This window comes from Rhinatrema bivittatum, chromosome 1 (assembly GCF_901001135.1).
Source record: "Rhinatrema bivittatum chromosome 1, aRhiBiv1.1, whole genome shotgun sequence".
NCBI classification, from domain to species: Eukaryota; Metazoa; Chordata; class Amphibia; order Gymnophiona; family Rhinatrematidae; genus Rhinatrema; species Rhinatrema bivittatum.
In genome coordinates this window covers 526,826,668-526,852,277 of record NC_042615.1, presented here as the reverse complement: position 1 = coordinate 526,852,277, position 25,610 = coordinate 526,826,668, and the positions used below count along the sequence as shown (strand labels likewise).

The following is a 25,610-nucleotide window of genomic DNA, read 5'->3' as shown; positions in this document are numbered from 1 at the left end:
ACTATGGCTTTACATTTGTGGGGTTTTATAGCAGCTTGGTTTATTTGGTTTTCCTAATAGGTGGAGTATACGTGTTTAAGGCCTGGTGTACTATTTGTAGCATTGCTACTGTTAGTGTTCCATAATGCTGGAATAATTTTGTGCACTTTTTGCAGATCCTGAGACTATATTTGTTTCCATTTCTCCAGTTTTGCACTGCACTGCATGCAGAGAGACTGAGTTCCATATTTGTAATCTGTAGTCTTTACTTTGAAGGTCTGTTGTGTGTAACAGAGGTAATGTATTTTACTAGCATGCAAGCATTTGTATCACTTTTCTCAATAGTAGATGCATTAGTGGTAAATTGCTGTCTTTTCATAAGGAGGGCTATTGTGCCTGCTAGTAAAGGGAGTTTGTTTTGCTTTTACTGAGATATCAGAACCAGAATATCTTTTGTATGGTGAGTTGTACAAGAAATGCCCTAGTTCTGCTCTGCATCCAATGTTGGGGTTGAGGGGGTTCCTGTGGATGCAGAGTGTTTACATTTAGCCCTGTGACAGTTGTGTTCAGTATCACATGTGATCACTTTTTTTGGTTGGGACACTTGGTCTAAAAAGGCAGTCTTCTAGTTTAATTTTACACCTTTTGACTAACTTTTTGGAGCTATACCTCCTTCAGATACAGAAAAATCTTCACAAATATCAGGCCAATGCAATATTCTAGAAACGTGCATCCAAACTGGACTTTTTGAATGTGCAGTCACCTTTCCTAGGTGCTTGATGCTGTGCTAAAAAGAGGACATACTAGGGACAACCTATTGCTAGCATTTCCATGGCATCAGGCACCAAGGAGAAGTGGCTGTGCATGGGCTAAGAAAACAGATGCTTGTAAATTGATTGTCCTTTTTCCTAGCCTGACCACTGGCAAGACTTCATGTTTTTAATTTTCTGTAAAATGTTTGGGCTCCTTAAGACTTAATGGCAACCTGTTTTGGACATGCTAATTCCCTTATTGTATAAGGGGTTATGGCCACATCATAAGAACATAAGAAAATGCTATACTGGGTCAGACCAAGGGTCCATCAAGCCCAGCATCCTGTTTCCAACAGAGGCCAAACCAGGCTACAAGAACCTGGCAAGTACCCAAAAAGTATATCCAACCCTGGGTTAACTGGTGCATTAGCCCAAGTACATGGTATTGCATTGAAAAAAAAATTAGAATCCACGTTACTTGGAAAGTTGATATACAACATTTGAAGATCAAATAAGTTCACAACTAAAAATAAAAGGACAACCAAACTAGTGTACATTGTGGAACAATTATATCCTGTAATGTCCCAAACACCAAGTGGAATCTTGTACAGTAATGCTTCCCCCTGCTCCAAGGGGCTATGAACATTCATTTCTAAGCCAGCTAGAGATGCAATGAAAAACCCAAATCTTAAGGCAATATGCTTGTTTGCTACATGTTATCACATTAATATTTGACACCACTTTCCCACAAGTCTACATGTGCCATACTTAAACTCATTCTTCTCCACAATGGTGTCCAAAAGTAGTGCTCACATCTGAATTTGCATTACCTACAGACATCTGTAGTTCAGTTGAGCAGAAGTCTACCACCAAATGGTTCTCTTACAGATTACTGCATTCAGCCACAATATGCTAGTTAGCATTTTGGATCCTAGCTATTTCCTCTTGTTCCTTAAAGCTTCCAACTTAAACTGCCCTTAAGTTATGCTACCAAGAACTCAAAAATCACAACTACCCAGGGATTTTTAATATATCTTTCCCAACAAACAGTATTCTAGAGGGTGCTGTGGTACATGGCCCCTTGCTGAGAATTGTAGTGAGAACATAATCGTGGGTCTCCAAGTCTGGCCAAGGAGCTGTGAAAGTGACCAAGCAACGTCCCAATCAAAAAGGAGCAGCTGCCTTAAATCCTCTGGTCTGCTGCATCAGCAATATTTGACATCTGATATGTAACATCTGTAGTCTTGATCAAAGGATTCTATCCATTAGGATGATCACTTATGTCCCTGTGGTGCTCAGACCATTAGATTTCTGCAACCCCATCCCTTATTTGCCCTGTATAAGGGCATATGGGAGAGATTTAAGAAAATGGGGAACTTCCCCTGAGAAGGTGGACACAGAACAGAAGCCATGATCCACATCCATCAATAACTTACGACTAAAACAAATTAGTTAGGCTCTAAATCTCAAAAGCTAAAAATGTGCTAGGTTTTAAACAAAAAAAAAAAAAAAAAAAGCCAACTTACCACAGAAAGCCTCATCACTACCATCAGAGCAGTCTTCGTCCCCATCACATTTCCATAAGGAGGTAATACAGCGGCCATTGGTACACTGGAACTGTGATGCTTCACATTTTGTCTTTACCCCTTATATTAAAAACAGAAATACAAGTAGAATATCAGTGGGGAGATTCACCTAGTCTAAGAACAAGAGAAAAAAAAAGTTACTTAAGCAGGTTATTTGCTGCTAGAGACTCCCAAGTGAGCCCACTTCAAAGCCTGATTCAGCAAGGCTTCCCCCCCATTCTTGTTTAATGAATTGCACCATTTTTCCTACAAAATGTTGACCAAGTATTCAAGTGCCTGTTTATCCCTACAAAACCTTGTCTATCCTATAGAGAGCATGTAGCCCCCTTTGATATATGCAGATTGAGATTAAGCCTATAGCACTCAAATTCTGCATGGCTGTGAACTGGTAGGCTGCTTAGTGCATTAGTCTTCAATTTTCCCTCACCACTAAACAGAGGCAAACATCCTGGTTTTTAAAGGCATGTCAATTGGGAACTTGTGCCACCATGCCAGGATTCATGGGCAACTGTGGGATTAAAGCAGGAGGTTATTCAAAAGTAAAGTCAAGTTGTTTGTAAAGTGAATAGTCAAGTGAGGAGACTTACTATTCTTAAATCTTCAGGGTTGAGGTGCTGTGAGTAATTTGGAGTTTAGCAAAACATGAATCTAAGCTTAATCTTTGTGTCAGGCACATATTAGATCATTGTAAAGAGTGATTAAAAAAGGTAGATGTAGGACAAGAATGGATATTTTGAGGAACCAATCATGGTTTAAGGTCAAGATTTAGGGACAGTGTTATGAGACCCATGATCTGATTGCATGAAGGAATAGTGAAACTGAAGGATGGCAAACCAGATTGATAAAAAAGTTTTACTTCCCAATGTAATCTGTGTATAAAAATTGGTAAAGTAGAAAGAAAAATGGTAGAAAGTAAGAAATAGAGCACAGCTGAAAGGGCAGACCCTGAGGGACTCTTGTAAGGATAGGGTACCATTGCAGTAAAGGCGGCACAATTCTAACTTATTGACTAGGTAAGAAGTGAACCATGAAAGTACTGCTCCAGAAATAGTAATGTTGACAAGCTGTGAGAATGAAAGGTGACAAAAGCTGCTGTGATATCTAGAAGTATTCCCATAGGAAGTTCCAGAATCAAGACCCTTTCAAATTCTATTTGAGAATAGTGTTTTAGTATTATGGAATTTTCTAAAGCCAAGTTGTGTGTGGTGGCAATCTAGTAAAGCAAAACACTAGTTCACTAAATGTTATAAATATGGATAATAAATCAAAGTACCACAGTAAGCTGTACATCAATACAGATAAATGGGAGACAAAAGATTAATGTTCTTAAGGTCAATCAAGAACACAAAGAGCACCCTTATGTTCTTGTGTATAAGCCGCTATACTTAGAAACCTGGAGGATACTGGCCCAGGGACTAAAAAAAAAAACAAAACAAAAAAACACACAAAACACAACTTCCTCTGTTCCTTTCAGCTCATCCAACTAAAATAAGCAAAAGCAATGCCTTCTCTATCCCCTCAATGTTTCAATTTGCACTTTTATCCAGGAAAGCATTTCAGTACCAGTCTTGATCTCCTTTTGGGGAAAGACAAATGTTTAACTCATTATCAGCTCATTGGTATCTGTACTAGTCTTTAGCATTTGATCTTCCCAGGTGTTCAGATGCCAGATGTTCCTGGAGCCATTCTAGCTCATTGTTGCCAGAATGTCTCAGGAATGAAGGGATCAAATTGTGATTATGCATGCAATATTTTAATCCACACAATCATTGAATCTGTTCCAATCCATAGCTCTATATTTGCAGTACAAAGTCTTCTGGGGATCTAGCTAAGCTCCCTAAAATCTAACTTTCAGAAAAAGTCATGTTTTAAGACCATGGCTTCTATAATTTAATGGCAGAGATTATATGGGACAAAAAAAGTTTGCATTGTCTGTACGATCTAGTAAGCTTTTAGTCAAGGCAATCAGATGTTAAGCTATTCTTGTGGTGGGTTTGACATTTGTGACAGTTTATGTAGAGTAGAGCATGGGTTCAATGGCAATAAGTTTAGGTTCAGATCTGCACATCTTCAGGCTATGATATATTCAAATTTGGACCAACATTCACGTGCTGGGATCTTGTTAGAGGAAGGTGGTGTGTAAGCTACCATACAGATTGCTATAAAAATTTGCAGAAGACTTGCAGATAAATGAGGTTTTGCTTGTGGGAGGGGGATAATACATGGTTATGGGGTTAAAGTTGTTTCAGTGTGAAAGTTAAGAGTTGACAGAGGCCTTAATCCAAGAGCTATAGCATATTTTTGCCAAATTTATGGCTATTCATGTGCAAGAATGTGGTGAATATATAGTCTATACCCCAAAACTTGCCATTATTCAGCTCCGTTATGCCTTTTGTCAAGTTGTGACTATACCAGGGAGCTTTGGATCTCCATCTAGGATGTCTTAGTTTTAATTGAGCTAGCTTTACATTTTGACTAGAATTATACTAGGTACTATCCATGTTAGCCATTTGTGTAGGTTGGGGGAAGAAAAAGCTAAAGTAACATCTTTAAGCTGATTGGGTTCAATGAATGAGTTGAAGAGCCAATTTAAATCTTGAGTGTGGGAGGGATTTAGGGTAACTTGCTTAAGAGTGACTGAACCAAGGTAAGTCATAACAGATTTGCAAGGTTCAGTAGAAGTGTATTTGGTTTAAGAAATAGGTCTAGAAATGATTGGCTTTGTGCCTAGGAAGGTGCATTACTTTTCCACCAATTTTCACTTAATAGCTCTAGAAAGTTTTTGTAGGACTTATATCTGTATGTAATTTAACGTCACCAGGTAGTAAAGTTTTTGCAGGGTCAATAGGGATAAGAAATTAAAAAAAGAACAAAAACACTGTTGTGACTCAGGCCAGGAAGGACAGTAGGTCAAGCATATTATATTGAAGTGTTTTTGATAAGAACCATCACCTGATAGGGAAGAGCAACTGTAAATGTAAGCTTTAATTACATTAACTCAAGTCAGTTGTATAAAGTAAATCTGGTTTAGATTTAGTAGATCATGCAATATTACAGACTTTGCAAGATTGCACATTTAATGTGCCAGTAAGCAGTACAGTTACTCAGTTTGCATTGCTGAAGTGGAATGTTAAGGCTGACAGAATATTTTTGTAGAAATGGACCCATAAGCAACCATGTCAGATAGTGGGGATGATTGTCAAGATCAGGCTGGAAGAAATTAAGGTTACTATAAGGAGCAGACCTCACAGATTCACATGAAGGGGTACATCCCAGCCTTTCCAGTGTCCTTGGCTAGATTTTAAAGTTAATACCCCTGAATGTCATGGGGTGGGACTCCAGCACCAGCAGCCAAGCAGGAATCTCCAGCTGGAACCAGGAGATGTGGCAAGTCCTTTCAAAGGGGCCTCAGGTAGCAGGAGAGATGCACCTAGATGGTTCTGAAATGTTACCTGATCTATAGTAAAGCACATTCTTACCTGAAACAGGATGTAGTTTAAGAACTTGAGTGCAAATTTGTTTTGCTTAAAGAGAAAATCTAAATGGGAAATTAAATTGACCTAGTAAGCTCTTTGCCATAGTTATGTTTCTCCTCATTAAAAAGCCACAACAAGTGAGTCCTACTGCAGTTCAGACAGATGGAGTGGTAGTCACTACGAACAACTGATTCAGGCTAGTCACCCCCCCCCCCCCCCCCCCACCGATGAAGATTCAACTGAAAAAAAAAAAAAGTTAACAGCTTTTACAAGATTATTTTTGGTCAACAGGATAGAGCAGGGGTCGGGAACCTTTTTGGTGAGAGCCATTAATGCCACATTTTAAAATGTAATTCCATGAGAGCCATACCAACTACAAACCCCCACCCTCCTGACCCCCCCCCCCCCCCCCCCAAGACCTGCCAAAAGTCCCTGGTGGTCCAGCAGAGGTCCAGGAGCAATCTCCTAGACTTGGGCTGTCTGCTGCCAGTAGTCAAAATGGCACCGACCCTTACTATGTCACAGGGGCTACCGCTGCCATTGGTCGACCCCAGTGACAGTGAGGGCAAAAGGCCATCAGTGCCATTTTGACTACTGGCAGCCGACAGCCCAAGTCCAGGAGATCACGCCTGGACACCTGCTGGACCACCAGGGACTTTTGGCAGGTCTTGGGGGGAGTCAGGAGGGTGGGGCGTTGTTAGACAAGAGTTAGGAATTGAGATAAGTATTGGATACATTTGAACTGTGTATACTGCCTGCAGAATTAGATACAGACTGGCTTCAAAAAAGGGCTCTCACTCCAACAGCAAATGGAGCCCACAAGGGAAGGGGGACCATACTGGACTGGATTAAGACCCAGTTAGGCAGCCCTCAGAGCACCAGTGATTAGTCTCAACAGCCAAGGCAGAATCGTACAAGAATCAATGCCTCAGTTTAAACATGCAACTTTGGTATAATAGGGGGGAGGGGCAGAATTACTTTAAGGAGCTAGGATAAGAAAGAGCAAGTGAAATGTTCTGTAGCCCACTGGGTTATTTTTGTTTAAGTGGCCCCCAAGCTTGCCACTGTCTGCCATAAACTGCAGAAGCAATAGTACTAACAAAGCTGCTACAGACTCCAGGAAGAGGCATCTCAGCATTTTAGCCTGAAGATTGTCACACTGCAGTAGTAAATACAAGGTGGGGAGTCAGGTCTCTCCCCTCCTCCAGCAAGTCAATCCTCAGTTTTGCTGTAAAAAAACCCATAAAACCCCACCCCTAGAAGTGCAATAGTCAAAATATCAATGCAATCTCACTTAAATGATAAATATAATGGTCATTTTATGAAAGTGATATTTAGCACTGGACCACCAAGTGCTATATAGTACTATTCTTGTGCTTAATATCAGCATTGTCAAAATGCTTTTTTTCAGAAAAAAATGTTTAAACTGTGAGACGTGTGTGCAATTTCTTATTGCACATAAAGTAATCATATGTCCGAGCGTGGCTTGTGCCTCCAGAAATCACCTTTGTGTATATTAACCGGCACAGATACCCATGGCAATTCCCAGAGCACTAGTGCTCAGGTGATACTTCTATCTGTAAGTACAAGAATAGGACTGTAACACATGGTAGTCCAGTGCTAAATGATAGTTTTCATAAGATGAAAAATTACTTTTGTAGTTTAGAAGTGAGATCACATGCTTTGAGCAGGCTAGGGAGATTTTTGTTGGTCTGGGTCAGCCTGAAACCGGGGGGGGATATTTAGCAGCATAGAGAAGGTAGAACAGGATCGAGTGGAGGAATTTGTAGTTGTCAGTATGCATTTTTCAGCATTTCACAGTTACAAAGTTCTCTCATCTGTGCATTGTGTATTCCAGCTTTTGAAATAAAGCCTGAAGTTAGTTTAAGACCAATGTTCAAATGCATTTAGCTGGATAGCTTGAATTGAGTATGAACATTAGCTGGTTATACAGGCATTTCTGGGGAAAGTTAGCTGAGAAACTTAATCCCTAATGGAGTTTACTGGAATATGAATAAGTTTTGGCCAATTCTAGCTGCCACCAGAGCAAGTCTAGAGATACTTGGGAATATGTTCTTGGATAACTTTAGACTTAACCAGCTAAGTTATGAGTGGGTGGGGAGGAAGTTTTGTGTTCAGGCCAGTAGCTTGATTCCCCAGCTGTTGTCAGAAATAGACCCTACCAGCCATGCCCCCAACCCAAGCACCTCCAAGAAAAAAATATATAAGTGTTTGGTAAACTAAGTAGTACCCCCTTCCCCATCTGGTACCTTCAGGAACCCCTCTTACCAATCCAGGAGTTTACACACTGATCTAGCTCGTCCCAAAATGCCATAAAAAGATCTTTATTGGGGCTGCTTCCAACTGCCCTTGCCCCAAGGGTTGGGCTCAAAATTGGATGACCTTCCAGCTCCAAGCAGATAGTGGGGGGGAGATCCAGTCTTGTGTTTCTCTGGCTCCTTGGGGCAGGAACATGGACAAGTCAGGCTGGACGTACAAAGTTTACTGTGTGATTTGTTTATGGTTAGATACCTTACAGTGTCTAGATTCATATCATAAACCAGGACGTGATTACAGGTTTAATTCTATCCTTTTATAAATGTCCTTCAGTGTAGGAGTTTAGATTATCCTCCATGGGGTGGCATAAGCTTTACCAGTGTGGCTGAGGCGTCCTGACAGTGGATAGAGTCTCTTCCTTCCACTGTACCTCAAAGTCCACTGATGAAGCCTGATATCCATCCTGGAGCATGAACTCTGTTGGGGGTCCTCCAGGTGGTCTCTTCTCTCCCTTGAACGTTTGACCTCAGATATCAGGGGACATCCCTGGAAGGGTCTAGACTGGAAATAGGTCTTAAAAATCCCTGCTCTGGACAAGAAGTGTTTCTGCCCGCCCCCAACTCCAGGATAATTCTAAAAGAAAATACTGGAGCCTCCTCTTACTGTGGCAAAGGGGTGTACAGATCCCTCAGAAACTAATGGAGAAGGTTTTCCATCCAGAAGGTGGAAGTCTCTCAGCCAAGATGGCTACAATATCTTGCTCTTTCCCAATCTTTATCCCAGGCAGGACAGTATCTCCCTTATCTAGACCCTAAACCATGAGCATGCCAAAGCCACTCTTCCAAAACTAAAGATATACTGCTGCACACTACAATCCAGAAATGGGGATTAGCCTAGGGTAATTCTACCACCTTAGCCATCCTCTGAGGGAGGTGCTGTAGGGCATGGCATCTTCCTCCTAGCTGTCTAAATGTAAGGGGTCTCTACAACTATATGCTTCTAGTGCACTCCTGGTGGCTTTCAACATTGCTGTGACAAGCTTTCTGGCGCACCAGCTTCAGCAGCAGCCATGCATACCTGTTTGCTCCCCTTATCACACTGCCTGAAGCAACAGAGCCTCCTCCCTTTGCAGGTCTTGCTGAGAGCTAGAACCAGTGACCTATCAGCCATTTTTCAGTTCCAGTCTAAGAAACGTTTCACAGTGATAGCTTGTGAAGTTATGCACAATTTACATTAAAAAAGGCTCTACCATGTTAAGGCATTCCTTGAAACCCAGCTCATTGCAGGACTAGCATGCCTGCTATGCACATATAGAAAGGTTAAGCAATTTAAGAAAAAAAAAGTCACTTTTGGAGCTGCAACAAGACAGACATGGAAGGAAAATCATCCTACCATTTATAATGCACTTTCCCAGCTCTGAACAGTGCAAGCTTACAAACACCCCATTGTTCTGGAAAGGTCACAGTAAACTATCCAACTTGACTCCCTTCTAGAAAGGCAATGCATACATTTTTAATCTGCCTGACTCTTCATGCCATGGTGTCCATGTTTACCTATTACATTGAAGTGGGACCATCTCAAAGCTTATGTAGAGATGGAGCCCCTTTATCGTAGCATCAGCTTTTAAACACTAATTACTGTGAGGTCTTTGAGATAAGTTAAACCAAGTATATAAGAAACTATGGGCCATTTACATCAACCTGAACTAGTCAATACCTGAAGTTGTAGTCTGACATGCAACTTAAAGCCCAGTTAACACCCCTCAAAGTGTATGTACTAGAGTGGAAGTTCCCTGCCCCCCCCCCATTTATATTTCTACGTTGTAATTACAAAGTGATTTACTCCTATGTCGTGACATTCAAAGTTGTGCTCTATGAAATGCAGTAATTTACCAGTAACACCCAGTTTTTAAATCAACTTTTGGGGAGTTTATATCTTGCCTCAACCTCCCATACTTAGAACACATTGAAGAGCAGACTAAAGTTGAAACCAGGGTCTACAAGAATTAGATGATTGCAGAGTGCAGTGAGAATGCTAGCACTGACCCTGCCAAACTGCCTGTGCTGTCCTCTTTAAATGGAATTTTCCAAATAGCCTCCAGCTCTGTACCAGACTCCCTTTCCCTGCCTGAAATAGTACTCATCCCTCCAACAATCAAAGCTTTCAAAGTTAGTGCACCCCCCCCCCCAGTACATCTTACCCCATCCACAGATTTGTAAACTGTAGGAGTGATCCCCAGGTGCTCTTGCCCCACCAAGGAAACACGTAGATGGATTGGTGTAAACAAGTATTTTATTGAAGCTTGCCCGACTCTGGCAGAGTTTCGCTCAAAGAGCTGCCTCAGGGGCTTATAAGCCACATGAATTGGCTTTAAATAACGCCAGGTGCAATCAAGAGGAGGTTCTTTAGGTTTCAAAGCAGAGCTTTAAGAATCAGTATCACATACCAATTATTGAAGGCAAACAGAGGAAAAAGCTCTCTATTTACGAGAATCCGCTGTTGTGCGTGTTTCCTTGCTGACAGCCACCTTGGATCGGCTACCGGTTTGTTTTCTTGGACCAGCTCTTGCCCCACCTACTGGTGTATAAAAATGGCACCAGATGGGCCTTGTGTCTGTTCCACAAATAGTGCTGTGATGCCTCCCAGTAGAACGAACACACCAACCACACCACACCTATTGTAACATTTGTTAGGTGCAGGTTTGGCCCTTGGACACCCTTGAGTAAGTTGACAATATAGTAAACTTACAATAAGATTAAAAAACTAACTAATTAAATTGATGAAAAAATAGCCACCTACTCCCCATACCTTGAAGAGTTTCTAGTTATCCTGAGCTTGTCATACATTGGTGGTGTGGTACAAGCTCTCTCCATGCACCCATTCTCCATCCCCTCCATGCAAGCTGACAGTACTGCTTCCATTCTTCATCTTATGGGCCACCTGAATGGTCTACTGCTTCTGTGGCTGCATGCAGCTCAGGTGCTTCCAGTTCTTGGCCTAAATGTCTGATAGCCCCTGCTACTCAGCCATTGCCTGTGGGGTGGCACAGGATACAACTAGCTGAATATGAAAAAACTACTTTGAGGGTTCTGCAATGATTTGGGATGAGCAGGGAGTAGTCTGAAATCCCAATCTCTGGAAATAAAATACTGCCTTCAGTGACTGGTGCTGTGTGGGAGATGGGAGAAGTGGTATGTACACATGCTCCCTGAATCTACAACACCTGCTCTGGTTGGTACTGGCACCAGCCCACTGAGACTTGGGAGAATGAGGAAGCCTCAGATCTGCTTGCTACTACTGCCACCCCTCTGCAATTGCACAGTAAGCATATCCAGTTGTGCTAGGCCACTTGTTGGTAGGGTCCAGGAATAATTCACCAAGAGGCAGAGGTCATATGCTTAGAAACATGACAAGGGATTCACTTCCATTTTAAGGGGTGCAATAAATACTCCTATGTTGAGATTTAGTTTAGGAATCCTTTTAGTATTCATGTTTGTTACAGGGAGCATTTCTAGTGTTTTACTAGAGGCTGTCACTACATAAGTAGTGTTTAACCCTGCAAGCCTCAAAACTTGCTCTAAATTACATAATTCAGTGATGATCCTAACCATTCCAGTAATTTAAGTGAAAATGGCAATTTACAAGCTTCAGTTTTAATGACTTAATTGTACATAGTTAAGTATAGGGAGGCCTCAAGCTGAATGTAAGGAAACTAGCATGCATGGTTTCCATGAAGAAACAAATGCAATGCAAAGTATAGCATAGTGTTTGTCAATGGCTGCAGTAGCCTTTTGTTTGCAAAGGCTCAAATGCACAAGCTACAGTGATATCCCTGGCACAGATATCCAGTGTACCAATTCTAGTTTCAGGCCACAATGGAATAGAGTTAACCCTAACCATTTTGGTTCTGCATAGAGGGTATAAGCAACATCTCATCTACTTCAGATCCCTCTGGTATACATAACCTCACCTACCATGAACATAGAGAACTATGGACTGGACTGGCATTAATGTAAACAATGTTCAATGGCAGAGAAGTTAGGGAAGCTGTTTTTAAAAATGAGTCTTCAAGTGGCAGGCCACAGATGAATTGCATGGGCTAGTTTTAACACCTCAAAAGTTGCACCTCTACCCTTTCTAGCCAGAACTCATGGCATTTACTGCTTTTAAGATGTTAGAGCATGCAAACATGTCTGTAGTACTTGCATGCATTGCCATAAGCTCTTGGTACTTGTCATGTAATATTGAGCATCTAACCTCTAGCACCAAGTTAACCTGCTACTGTAAGCTAAGCTTTAGAAATGGAACCTTGTCAGGAGTTAATTGGCTCCAGGCAAACAGAATTCCAAAGGCAAACTTAAAGGGACGAACCAAGCAGAGAGCATATTAAAATAAGTCCTAATATAGAAGTCAGCCTGGTGGCTCAGTGGTAGCACTGGGTTTGATCAGGATGCTTTGGAAACTAAAATGCTGGACCAGTCACTTGAAGCTTTAAATGTACCATGATTCACAAACATTGATTTAAAGATACACAGAAGTATATTGCATGATTATAAAAGTTCAAGAATATGCCAGTTTTAACAGCATATTGGGATTTCCTCTGCCATTGCACACCAATAGTGTCCAGGTGTGCTGAGGACAGTCACTGTAATGACTAGGCTAGATTGGGAGATGTTTTACAGCTAGGTGCAGGTAGCAGTGAATGAAGGTTTGTGGTCTGCTGTACTAGAAAGAAAAAAACTGCCAGGCATAAAGATGGCCATGTCTACCTAGAAGTCATTAAAATTGACAGCTCCGATCTTTGCCAGACTGATATTTTAACCTAGTGCACACCCATGAAGCATTGAGACATTTCCAAGCTAGTGCTAGGAATCCAACATGCTAATACAGTAGTACCCACAACAAAATTGATGTTTCATAATCTTATCTTGAGAGCAATTAGCAAGATAAGTTCTTTGCATTAGAGTCAAGCATTAAGAGATTCTATTCTATATCCACAGTCAGGAGTTCCTATATAGTGTGATGGTACTGCCATTGATCTTACCCAAACTTAAATCTGTGCCTCCTCCACTTTTCAGCAAGACCAGATTTAAACAGTTTAGTTACTTAAAAAATCCCTAGGTTATCTAGTATTTGATTACAATGTTGTCTCCCTCTATCCTACTCACTACATACTAGGGGGAAGACAGCTTGGACCAAGTCAAAGCAGTGTTTCAGGATATTCACACTAACCAATAAAACTAAAATGCAAGCAAATCTTCTTAACAGCCAGGCTACTTTACCTATTAACTTAAAACTGGGATAGCTACCAGCTATAGCACAAGACCCATCCTCATCAGGTCTGAAACAAAAAGCATTTGTTATCCATATGAGAATTCTAAGAAAAACCACTTGAGATTCCCATCCCCACATACAAGGCTAGGCTGAGTGATATTTTATATATTAGAACACTACACAAGCTGTTAAGACAAACTTGGTTTACTAAATATGGAAAGTATATAGTATAACCTACAGAGTTATCCCAGCAATATTGTATAAATCAATACCAAGTATAAGAATACAGAAACTGTATAAATTCTTAAGTACTATCTAGGTCTTCCTGGCTATGGAATGTATTCTCAGAAACAAGATATGAGCTTGGGAACCCCAAACTGTTTGTTCTGTCTGTTGCTCATTCAAAAGCTCACTGATACACAGCTCTCGCAGATGCTGGATTAAAGTCCAGAATGAGAAAGTTAGGTGTTTTGCACACAGTCTGCTTCAATGGAAAGGAGAAAATGTGGAAGAGGATTTGAACTACACAGTCTGAGTAAACAAATAAGTGTGGAGGTAGTTTGCTTATTGCAGCAGTTACTACCCTAAACCAATTAAGCCTGATACTTCACTTTGAATGCATATCCAGCATTGCTCTCTGCATCAATGGCAGAAGTTTGAAACAGATACCAACAAGGGTCCTAAACTTGGTGGTTGGTGAAACAGATAAGTTTGGGAGCCCAGCCAGCTTGCTGGGCTGTTTGGTCTTTCTGTCATTTCTATAGCAGACATTAGCCAGGCCATCCACAGCTCATTAGTACAAGTGACAATGTCCTACAGTGCCTGAGGCTTTAATTTTTTGTGCTGTGCTATGCCTTGCCATTATAATTTGATCCACATTTATCAATTGGGAACTATTTTGATCCATAGCAAGATGCCTTAAAATCTTACACCCCAAAAAAAAAAAACTGCTCAGGAGGGGAGAAAGACAGCAAGAACACCAAAGTCTAGCATTTAACTAGTTCAGAAAATGGCTTATGTTACAGAAATTTGGCAATAAATGGTCCTAAAAGGCATTAAAAAATGTTGCCAAGCCACAGAAGCTACTGTATGTGTAGCCTACAGTTGTGAACAAGTAAAAAAGTGTCTGAGACAAAACATAAGATGTGGGCATTAGAAGTGAATGTTTGATCTATCAAACCTGTCAAGTACTGACCTGTTATAATAGCACCACTCAACTTCACTTGCTTTCAGGATCCAGACACTGCTGTATAGTTTACTAGTAAAGCCCAACATTGGACAAGGGTGATGTAGCCAATTTACCCCCTATTCCCTCCACACAGAGTGAATGTGATGGGATTCCCTGACAAAGTCTCTACCAGGAGTTATATGGGGGAGGGGGGGGGCGGCACTGCATCCCATCCTCAGGTTCTCCCTTTGTCCCTACCTCAGTTTTGAGCAGTCTTAACCTGCCAGCCATTACTCCTGGATTCCATGCCTATGCCACTGGCAATCCCTGTCCATGGTGCTGCTTGTGAGCGGACTGCATATCTACTGTGTCAGGAGGGACTGACTCCTTGCAGGTAGCATAGCTTACTGCCACGTGTTTTGCAACAGGGCTCCATTTTCTTGGTGTTGCACCTTCCATCTCTCCTGTCCAGCTGACTGGCTTGATCTGACATGCAGTTTGTACATTCCTCTAGGTTTTGGAGAAAAAAAACCCAGCATGCAACTATTACCACCATCTCTTGTTATATCTGATTGCCATAGCAGGATGTTACATTCAGGTTAGGTTCATTAATACCATCTGCTGTTTTGCATGGTTTCATAGTTCACGTGGTCCAATTCTGAACATCTAGTGCAGGTGTGGGCAACTGTCCTCAAGAGCTATAAACTGGCTTCATTTTCAGGCTATCCTGATTATGCATGAGAGGTCTATGCAAATGACCTCTCATGCATAATCAGGATGGATGGGGGGGGGGGGGGAAGAGAAATTCTGTATCAAAAGTTGATTCTGCAAGTTTGTCTAGTATCTTTGCAAGTCATCTTGTGTCAGTGCAAGCCAGTATTTAAATTGTTTTCTGTACTAAGAGCCTTATGCTCACTTAGGGCCAGATTCAAAGGCTCCCCCCAGACAAGATACTTAGATTTCCTTCTGGCAGAAGGAAGGAAACTGCGCACAAACTGTTAACCTTCGTTTGAGAAAGACAGCCTCTTCAGCTGCCAGTGGGAAGGAGTCTGCTGTGGCCCCTGGGTCCTCTCTACTTTGGCATGGTGACCTACATGGCAGGAGTGACATTTGACCAGTCTCCTGCTGCCACAGGGTAGATCTTGCCATAGCTGCGAGACTGACCCCATGGCAGCAGGAGAATGTTTAGTTGATGGCTATTCTTGTTGCACTCCAGGATTTCCTAATCTTCAAGCTGCTTGGTTGGGCTGTGGTGGAGAAGGCCCCGACCCAACTCTTCTGGCAGGATCACAGAGATTGGCAATAAATGCTGTGTAGCCTCCCACAAACCTGGCCCATGCTTCTGATATTTGAGTCCTATAGTTAAGAGAACCTCTGGGAAGCTTGTGAAGCCATTGGCACGATCCTGCCTGCATTTGAGATCAGAGTGACTAAAGTCACAGAAGCAGCAAATTCTGTAGTAACATGGAATTTCCCCAGGACTAGATGAGGTAGTGCATGCAAGTCTCATCCATATTTGAGAATGTAGAGAAGTCAGACCTGATGGGTCACCACAATAGTAAAGCCAGTGAAAGATACATGAAGACCAAAGTCATGGTTTTCACTCCAAGTCTAATAAAGCTATGCATCTGTTGCCAGAGGATATGGACAAAACTGGAGTTAGAGAGGGTTGGACAAGTTCCTGAAGTAGAATCCATAGACTGTTAGCCAGGTAGACTTGGGAAAGCTAGTGCTTATCCTGGGAGTGAGATACAAGATTGGGGAGAATCTGCCTTGTACTTGTTACCTGGACTAGCTACTATTGGACAGGATGCTGGGCTCAAGGGACATATTTAGAGGAGCATAAGAATATAAGTACCACACGAGTCAGACCACATTGTAGACTTAAGCAGGCATATCAAAACACCAGCTGGGTCCTACCAGCATCCTGTTTACAGTAGTCAATCTAGGTCAAGTTGATTCCATGTTGCTTAACACCAAGGGATAAACAGTGGCTTATGAATTTTAGTAACTCCAAAGCCTTTACCTTGTTTTCTGGCAAAGCATTCCAGAGCTTTGTTATGTATGGAGTTAGTATATAAAACAAATTGGAAGAAGCTATCAAAAATAATAGTATACACTGATATTTAAGTAGTCCATTTAAAAAAAAAAAATCTATGGATTTCAGTTTACCTATTCCACTCATGATTATAAAACTTCAAAGCATGGGTTAAGGCACTATTTCATAGGGGGAACCATTCCATGCTCTCATTTTGGTCATCCTCAGAATATCACACTTCTGTATTACTCTATATATGCAGATACTATGGAGCACTGTGTGACCAGATAACCAAATTGGAAAAAAAAAAGATTCAATTTTATTCTCCATTCTTTTCCTAAACCTAGGATTTAGGTTTTTGAACACAGTCACTGAGCTGAGGATTTCAACTTCTTGTCCATGGTGACATCTAGATCCTTCTCAGTGATGACTTCTAGTATGGAACCCAATGCTGTTTAGCTAAGGTTTGGTTTACTTTTCCTTATGGGCTTGACTTAACACTTGTCCATGGATTTTCTCTGACATTTGGATGCCTCTCTCAGATGGTGCTCCTGTGATTTCTTGCACTGTGCTGCAAATTTGATCACTTGTTTCCTTTCATCTGAAAGTAATGAAGCACTGATCCCAGTACAGATCTGACAGTCCTTTTTATTTCTCCCATTGAGACAGGCAGGCAACCATTTAAGCCTACTGTTTCCCATATTAAGCCTGTTTTGCAATCTACAATAGACAAGTCCCTCAGGAATTTGAGGGACAAGTCTGAAAAAGCTAGAGACTATATCTACTAGCATATTAGTCACATGTTAACCCTTTTCAAAAAGGAAAATAAAAGTTGGCGAGGCAAGACTTCCCTTGTGTCCCATTAAGCCATGCTATGTTCTATAACTTTTGCTCTTTAGAATACTTTGTTTTTTCAAATCACTGGTATCCAACTCACCATCTATAGTTTCCTGGATAGACTCAGAGCCCTTTAAGATTGGAGGGTGGCCAACAATGCCAATATTCAGATAAAAGTGACTATCAAGATGGTCTATTGTAACTCAATAGGTCTTAAGTTTGCAGAACTTTGGGGTGCATAAAGTCTGGTCCAGGTGACCTGCCTCTAGTTTGTCAGTCTGCCCTATTATATTTTCTAGGTTCACTGATTTCAGTTCCTCAGATTGCCACTTAAGTTTCTGTGCAGATCTCCCAACATCCTCTAAGCCAGTGGTTCTCAACCCTGTCCTGGGGACCCCACTAGCCAGTTGGGTTTTTATGATATCCACAATGAATATGCATGAGAGAAAATTTGCATGCTATGGAGGCAGTGTATGCAAATTCTCTCATGCATATTCATTGTGGATATCATGAAAACCCGACTGGCTAGTGGGGTCCCCAGGACAGGGTTGAGAACCACTGCTCTAAGCACTTTAGGAAAAACTAAATCAATTCTTTGCTTTTCTGGAATAGTCTTCAAGCACCTCCTTCTCTCTTGATTTAAAAGCCTCCCACAGACTTCCTGCTTCATATCTGAAAGTTATGAGTTTGTATGCATGGCAAATTTTTCACCTGCCTCATCAAGGTTTCTAATTTGCTATGAAAGAGCACACTGTGGATAGCTTTTGGAATTTTGCTATAATAGCCTCTTTCACCTTACAGCCATGCTATCAGTCTGGCCTTCCTTCTGCCTTTAAGCATATAAAGGCAACTGGTCTGGGCTTACAAGATGGTGTTTTTGAACAGTGTTCACATCTGATGTAACCTTAAACCCGTACCATTTAGTTTCTTCTATACTTGTAAAGAAGTTCCCATCTAGCCACTGTTCTAGGCATTTTATAAACTACATTCATAAAGTTTATCATAAGTCACCAATATGGTGGCAAGCTAAAACCAGACCACTGTCAGTATAACAAGATTCAGGAGTTCCTATAACTAATCACAGTGGCTTGCAAGACTCATCTTTTTGAAAGTAAAGCTTGTTTTCCTTGAGGTCCTTCCTCCAACTAAGGGGAATTTGTGTTCCCACTGCAGCTCAAGTGGCCCTACTATAGTTACCTCAATCCTGTGTTTCTAGTTGTCTAAAATAGTTCTGCCTCATTTGATCCTGGACCAGCTGCCCCTGATTCCTTAGCAGGTCCTGGGGTGAAGTTTAGCCAGACAATATTGGGATAATTAAACTCATTGCACTGCAAACATTTGTTATTTTGTTGGCCATATGTATAGTAATATGCCCACCATTATATAGTCTTCCCCATAACACTTTAAATGCACTGGAATCTCTTGCATATAGTTTCCTGCAGGATCTTAATCCTGCCAACTATGCCACTGAACCCATGTGATGCACCCTATAGTTGTACCTTGGTATTACACTTTCCCCATTGTGTATATCCCTCTCAACTGCAAGAATTGTTATTTTGAATCTTAATTCTTTTAAGGACATCTGGGCTATGCTTACTTTTAGTGGAGCTTGACTTGAAGTTACAGTTTCCCTGTTGTCTTTTGTGAGCTAGCAGCACCTCTGTTCAGAGGGAGGTAATTGTCAGCTTTCCTCCCCTCATGTTCAAGTTAAGTGGCTCTCTCCATTAAGGGTGCCAGAAGCCTGGTTGCACTACAGCCCAGGCCTTTTGGAATAGGCTTCTGCTTCCCCAGGATGCTGTCTAGTTCTTAACTATCTAAAACCCACTTCCCTACACCATCACCTCAGCCTGTGTAGAACAGGGAGCTTTGTCTCACCTCTACCTATGCACTCAAGTTTAGCTTCCAAGATCTCCCCCTTCCAGTGTTGGTACCTATATGTACCATAATAGCTAGATCTTCTCTGCCTAGGATACTAGAGTTCATTGAAATGCTTGGTAAGGTTTTACCTGCACAATTGTTCTCTTCATCCAATAAAGAGCCTGAAATGTTTTTATAGCTTAAGATTAAGAGTATTAAACAAGCTATATATAAGATACAAAGCTTTGTAGAATTCGTCATGCTACTTCAAAAATTAACGCAAGAGCTAAAGCTTATAGCTGTGCTCATGCTTCAAAGTACAAAATTAACCATGCCAGCATTCAGGGTAGATTCTGCCATGTGTACAAATTTATATTTTGTTGCAGAATTTGGCAGGCTGATATAGGGCCCCCCTGCCCCCCTTACAGTACATACCTGGGAAGCCTTAACTAAAATGCAGTCAGGTAGGTTTCTCAATTGCAGTCCAAGAGCCACAACCTAGCCTAGTTTTAAAAAAGTATCCACAATGAGTTAGAGGAGAGACTTGCATAATTGTATATTTTGGTTAGTCTGAAAGGCTTGCTAGCAGTAGCTGAGATGCCTTAGGTCAAGGTATTTGCACATGGGGGGGGGGGGGGGGGGGGGAGGAAGAAAAAAATGCTACTTCTGGGAACCAAGAAGTGGATCACTTGGATAGAACCTAGTTTCTGGAAGTTAAAGACTAAAGCATTATAGAATAGGCACTGGTTCTGCTAGCCTTCATTGAGCTGACTACTAGTCTTACATGAATATAAAGCCCTTAGGGTAGAATTGGGATAGTGTATGGTATACATATGGAACAGTGAATTGAGATGCTGACAGTGCTGAGCAACCTGTTTTTTCCCCCCCCCCCCACTAAAAACAGCAAGTTACAAAAGTTTACAATAAGCATAGACCATAAGAGGATGTAGTGAATATTCAACTACACACTACAGTTTAACCACCATCAAGGTAGGCCTACAAGTTAGTTCAGTGTACTTAACATGTTGCAAGTTGCAACAACTTAATTGTAAGCACCAATACCTCTAAATAAAACATTTAAAGTGGATGGTGGTTAGTGAGCATGCCCTTATTCAGCTCAGACCAAGACTAGATTTTATGGTTCTGCTGTGCACTGAAGATTGCTACAATTACTTCCTATTAGTAAGGAGATCAGATGAGTGATCAATGTCTACCAGTGTTTGAGGGTAGAGTGATTTGGAAGATGTTCTTGCTAGTGCTGACAATTTTGTTCCCTTAGGAGTTGGTACCACTAGACAGGCTTGAGCTAGTGAGTAGTAGCTAGGAGAGTGTGTACAGGTGTTATTGAGTAGAGTGATGCCAGATCCAGGATTTAACAAGTTGTGGTAGTGTGCAGATGCCAGTATAGGGTTTGCTGATAAGCTTCTAGAACTCAGCAGCACAAGAGTCATGCTAGCTACCAGTATCAGCTGCAAGCCATTTTGCTCCTTGAGTAGTCCAGAGGGTTGCAGTAGAGGTAGATTACACAGGCCTGGACAACTGTTGCAAGGGCAGATTAAAGAGGTAGAGCTGGTTCAGTTGACAGTTGCAAGGCTAATCATGGTATTTGGACTTCCTAGATTCCAGACTTACTGAAGCAGCCTAGATTATAGACTTGATGGCTAAAGGAAATATCATCCACTCTAGTGACTTTGGAAGGTAAAAAAAAAAAAAAAAACACAGATGTGAGCAAGGGGGCACATCCTTGGACCATTAGCCAATGCTTCAAGTCACATGCCATAAGTCTAAGAGGTCCAAGAGCAAGTTGAAATGTAGATTATACACAAGATTCCTAGTAATAGCAGCATAGTCTAGGACAGTAGCCACTGATGGCCATGAGTTAGAGGTTTTATATTGAAACAACCAGCAAGGAGAGAATTGCACAGTCTGGGTAAACAAATAAGCATGGGAGTAGCTTGCTTATTGCAGTGGTTACTACCCCTAACAAGTTAAGCCTGTTACTTCATTGGAAAGCATATCCAGTGCAGCTCACTGCTTCAAACAGCAGGGGGGAGAAAGGATTTACATTCAGACATCTATAACAAGGCATTGATCTGAGTAGTATGTGTATACAAACATCGGGGTAACTTCTTGTTATGAAGGTTACTACCCTCAAACATTAAGCCTTATACTTCACTTAGATGCAGCTGCAACACTGCTCTCTGCATCAATGGTGGGGGTGGAAGGAAATTAGAATCAAAAAAGTTACAATAAGGGCCCTGAACTCAGCGGTCAGAGTAACAGATAAGTATGAGAAAATAAGTATGAAAGCTTGCTGGGCAGACTGGATGGACCTATTTGTCTTCTGCCATCATTTCTATGATCACAACTCAGTTCACCTTCAAATCAAATTGTCTTCTAGCAACAATGGGCACTTACCAGTCAAACAGGAATGACTGAACTAAAATGCTAATGCACACCATCAGAAGGCACCACTCATCCCCATTTGTGCTGTGCATTTAGCAGGTTAGAAGTCTGGTACCATTGCTGGTCAGCAGTTGCACAGAAACAAGAGGCAGTCTTGTGACCCTAGTCTGCCTGGTTCTCAGATCCTGCTATCTATAGCTTTACCTCTTTCCAACCAAGGAGAGTTACTCTTGAAATTCTTTTCTGCTCACCTCCACGGTCATCTTATGCCACTGGATTTGACTCAATATTTGGGCTAATGTGGAGAAGCAATTGAGGTCAGTCATGTGGCAGGTGTGGAAATAAGAGTCTGCATCTAACAGCTTCCACCAGTTGACTCAGAAGACCATGTAACATTTCAATCTACCAAGTCCTGCAAGCAGCTATAAATCTCCTACCACCAACTCCTGGTAGAATCAATGAGTTACAACATGAAGTGCCATGCGTCTCCACCTGAATGCTCACACCTTGCACAGCTTGGGGTGATGTCACTTAAGGCCTAAGGCCACAGTCTCTAGATGCATATCACAGCAAGGGCAGTAGTGCTCTGTCTAGTAGTAGCACAAGAAGTTTGATGTCAGAAGACCCTGGGCATAAGCAACACAAGTTCTTCCCCCCCCCACTAATTCCAGCTACTTCAAGAGCAGCTGCTTATAAACTCAGCAATTCAGTCATAGTGATCACTGCTCCCTCATCTTTCTACAGCAGAGAGCAATAGAATGGCTTATTGTATTTTATGTCCCATTTGGCATGAGAAGCCTTGTAGTAGTTGGCACGACTCACCCAGCTCAGTGGCTTCTTTGTTATATTAACTTGTTCTGCTGTGCAGTGGTACACGAGGTTATGGTAAGACCAGGCAAAACAATGTTTGATAGCTCGTTTTTATTCATGGCACATTGAGGATTTTACTGCCTGCTGCCCCCATAATGTCAGACAGGGAGCAGAAGACCTAAGGCACAGCCCCACAGTTTCCTGTGACCAAGTTAGAAGAGATTGGAAAAAAGTGCTTCCATCTTTTATATTGTTATAAAATGTTTATAGCCTTGTATCTGCATAATTTTACTGTTTCGTGGGTGAGAAAAGGGATCTTAAGTGCCACTACAGGGAGATTTCTGGAATAGGGTGAAGAAATGGAGAGCAGAAAGGATTAGGAAGGGTGAGAAGGTGAGGACAGGGGTTCCCAGGATACAGTAAGGAGGACTGTGGAAGGAAAGGAGTTTCAGAATATGGGGACAAAACTTTATGAAGGGAACATTAATCCAAATTGCAATTGAGGGAGGAATCCCTACCATGCTCCAATCCTGCTCCCCTCCAATATGGTATGCACAGTGCCAATACCTCTCAGACAGCCCTTCCTAGCCTCCCCAAAATGAGGCTTTGTTCTATCTGCTCCTGGCTCATCCTCTCCTGTCCCTGAACAAGAGGGGGATGCATTACAAGCAGAGTGGCTGTTCTTTAGTCTATGCTCCAGACTCACGTTTTCCCTTCTTGTTCCTGAAGGGCAGGAGAGAGTGGCTCTTCCTTGCTCTGCTAAGGTCCCAGGTCCTTTCCTCCTGTTACCTGAGCACTGCCTGGGGAATGGTTTGAGCAAGAAGCAGGTGGTCTTCTCAATCACACTTAGAGATCAGCCTCTTCAGCCATCCTGCTGCCCCCTCCCCACCCCCATGATTTTGCCATGCTAGGTACAGGCCTATTGGAAAATCCAGGCCTCTACATTCAGATATGCTGGGGGGAACCCACACCCCCAAGGCTACCCTTGGGGGTGTGGGTTAAAGAGGAAGCTAAAGAGGATGGGGCTGTTCAGCTTAGAAAAGAGTGACAGCTGAAGGGGGATGAGATGTCTAGAACAGGTAAATGTGACTCAAGTTATTTACTCTTTCCGGATGATAGAAGGCCTAGGGGGCATATCATGAAGTTAGCAAGTAGCACATTTAAAAGACAGATCAGAGAATGTTCTCACTCAATTAAACTCTGGAATTTGTTGCCAATGTGGTTAGGCTGGTTGGGTTTAAAAAGGCTTGGATAAGTTCCTGGAGGAGTCTATTAACTGCTATTAAGTTGACTTGGGGAATAGTCACTGCTATTAGTGGCACGGAATCTACTTAACATTTGGGTATGTGAAAAGAATTTTGGGCAAGTTAACTAGATCTCTGGAAGACTTTGTACCATGAATAGACAGCTATGGATCAGAACAGGTTCCAATGATGATTAGGAATCAATATATTGCATGTGATTTGAGTGCAAGGATTGTACAAAGGCATAACACTGTCTCAGGAATGCAGGGAACAAATAGTGATATTCTGGCAATGAGCTGATAAAGAGCTGGGATGGCACCAACATGCATTTGGTATCTCTGGGGACAAAGATAAGAAATAGCAAACATCTTATCAGCTAGTAAAAAATCAAATGCCAAAGACTTGTGCCCATATCAGTGAGCTGATAGTTAAACAATTGGTGTTTACCAAAAGGGAGATCAAAGGACTGGTACTGAAATGCCTTTGAAATAACTTGCAGAGATGAAACATAGCATTTACTTATTCTAATTAGATAAGCTGAGAACAACCTGCAAATAGCTGGTTCTTTTTCAGAGTCTCCAGGCCTGTAAAAGTCCTCAATTTCCTATGAACACTGGCTTATGAGGGAGGTGCTTGCTTTGTTATTTTGATTAGTGTTTATTGCTAGATGGTATATAAATTTTAAACAATCTAGCAATAAATTGATCAAAACACAGTATACATAGAAAAGTTAAATTAAAAAAAAAACCAGTATACATAAACAAAAATAAAAGCAAGAAATGTGTCCATTTACCTGTACTGATGTACAGCATACTGAGATACTGTATTCAGTGTTGCTATTGCTTTACTAAGTGTCATAAGTATATGGATAAATCAAAGTGTTTTTTGTAATTTGTTTCTGCATGTTCTATGGACATAATATAGAATATACCCTCACACAACCACTGTGCACAGGGTACTTGCAGTCTGGATTGGCCATTGTTGGAAACTATATTGGGCTAGAATGAAGTTGTTGAAAACAAGAGGAAGCAAGCAAACATTAATTTCTTGTAAATGAATAAACTTAAGTTTGATTGAAAAGTGTCAGTCTTCATTTGATACACAAAATCAAAATATTCCTGATAAGTTGTGTGATGTTGCTCTGGCAAGTCCCCACAGAGAAGTGCAAGAGAGAGTACACTTGCATACTCTGACTAGGTCAGCATGAAATAAAGGCCAGCACCCTAAAGCATCTGTACACTAGTCTCCATACTACATATAGGAGGCATTTACCCCAGCTTCATAGGAAGCAAGTCACCAGACCTTGTGTAAGTACATGCTAGTCAAATGCATGTGCCTTATGTTGCATGCCAATGAAACTTCTCAGACTACAAGGCCAGCATGTGGACACATGCAAAGACTCCTCATTCTGATTTTACCCACTGTGCTGCAGCATTCATGTCTTCCCCTTGCACCATGCAAGTCTCAATCTCTGCATTGCAGCCATGGCCTCAATCTTGCAACCCCTTTCAATGCAGACCAGCATTAGGAGCACAAATAGAGGACTCCCATTCTATATATTAACTGCTGGAAAGGCAATGAAAGGTCTTCAGTTATGAGCACCCTGCCATCTACTATAGCCATCACACCTTAGAAGACTCTTGGCCAGGAAAAGAGTTTGTTTAAAAGTAGTTCTTAGATATATGGTATTCCTTGTGTACAGAGACCATCCCAACAGTGGAGACAGTGAATGGATAGCCTGAAGTTACATGGAGAGGTACTGATTGCCATTATTTAGAATACCATCACTATTACAGTGGTTTTTAAACAGCCATGCTAAATTTTAGGGTCCTCCTCCCCATCCTATGCCAATAAAGGTTGATGGGAGAAATTGAGACAAGATAGCATGCTACCTCCTCTGGTGAGC

At 41.6% G+C, this 25,610-nt stretch overlaps 1 protein-coding gene across 2 annotated transcripts in view; it reads right to left on the bottom strand.

The window, feature by feature from the left end:
- Positions 1-25,610, bottom strand: part of VLDLR (very low density lipoprotein receptor) — a 103,814-nt gene that overhangs the window by 52,537 nt on the left and 25,667 nt on the right. For both annotated transcript variants that reach the window (XM_029613304.1, XM_029613313.1), the window contains exon 2: positions 2,258-2,377. In XM_029613304.1, coding sequence (XP_029469164.1) covers positions 2,258-2,377 — 120 coding nt within the window. The remainder of the gene's footprint in view (positions 1-2,257; positions 2,378-25,610) is intronic.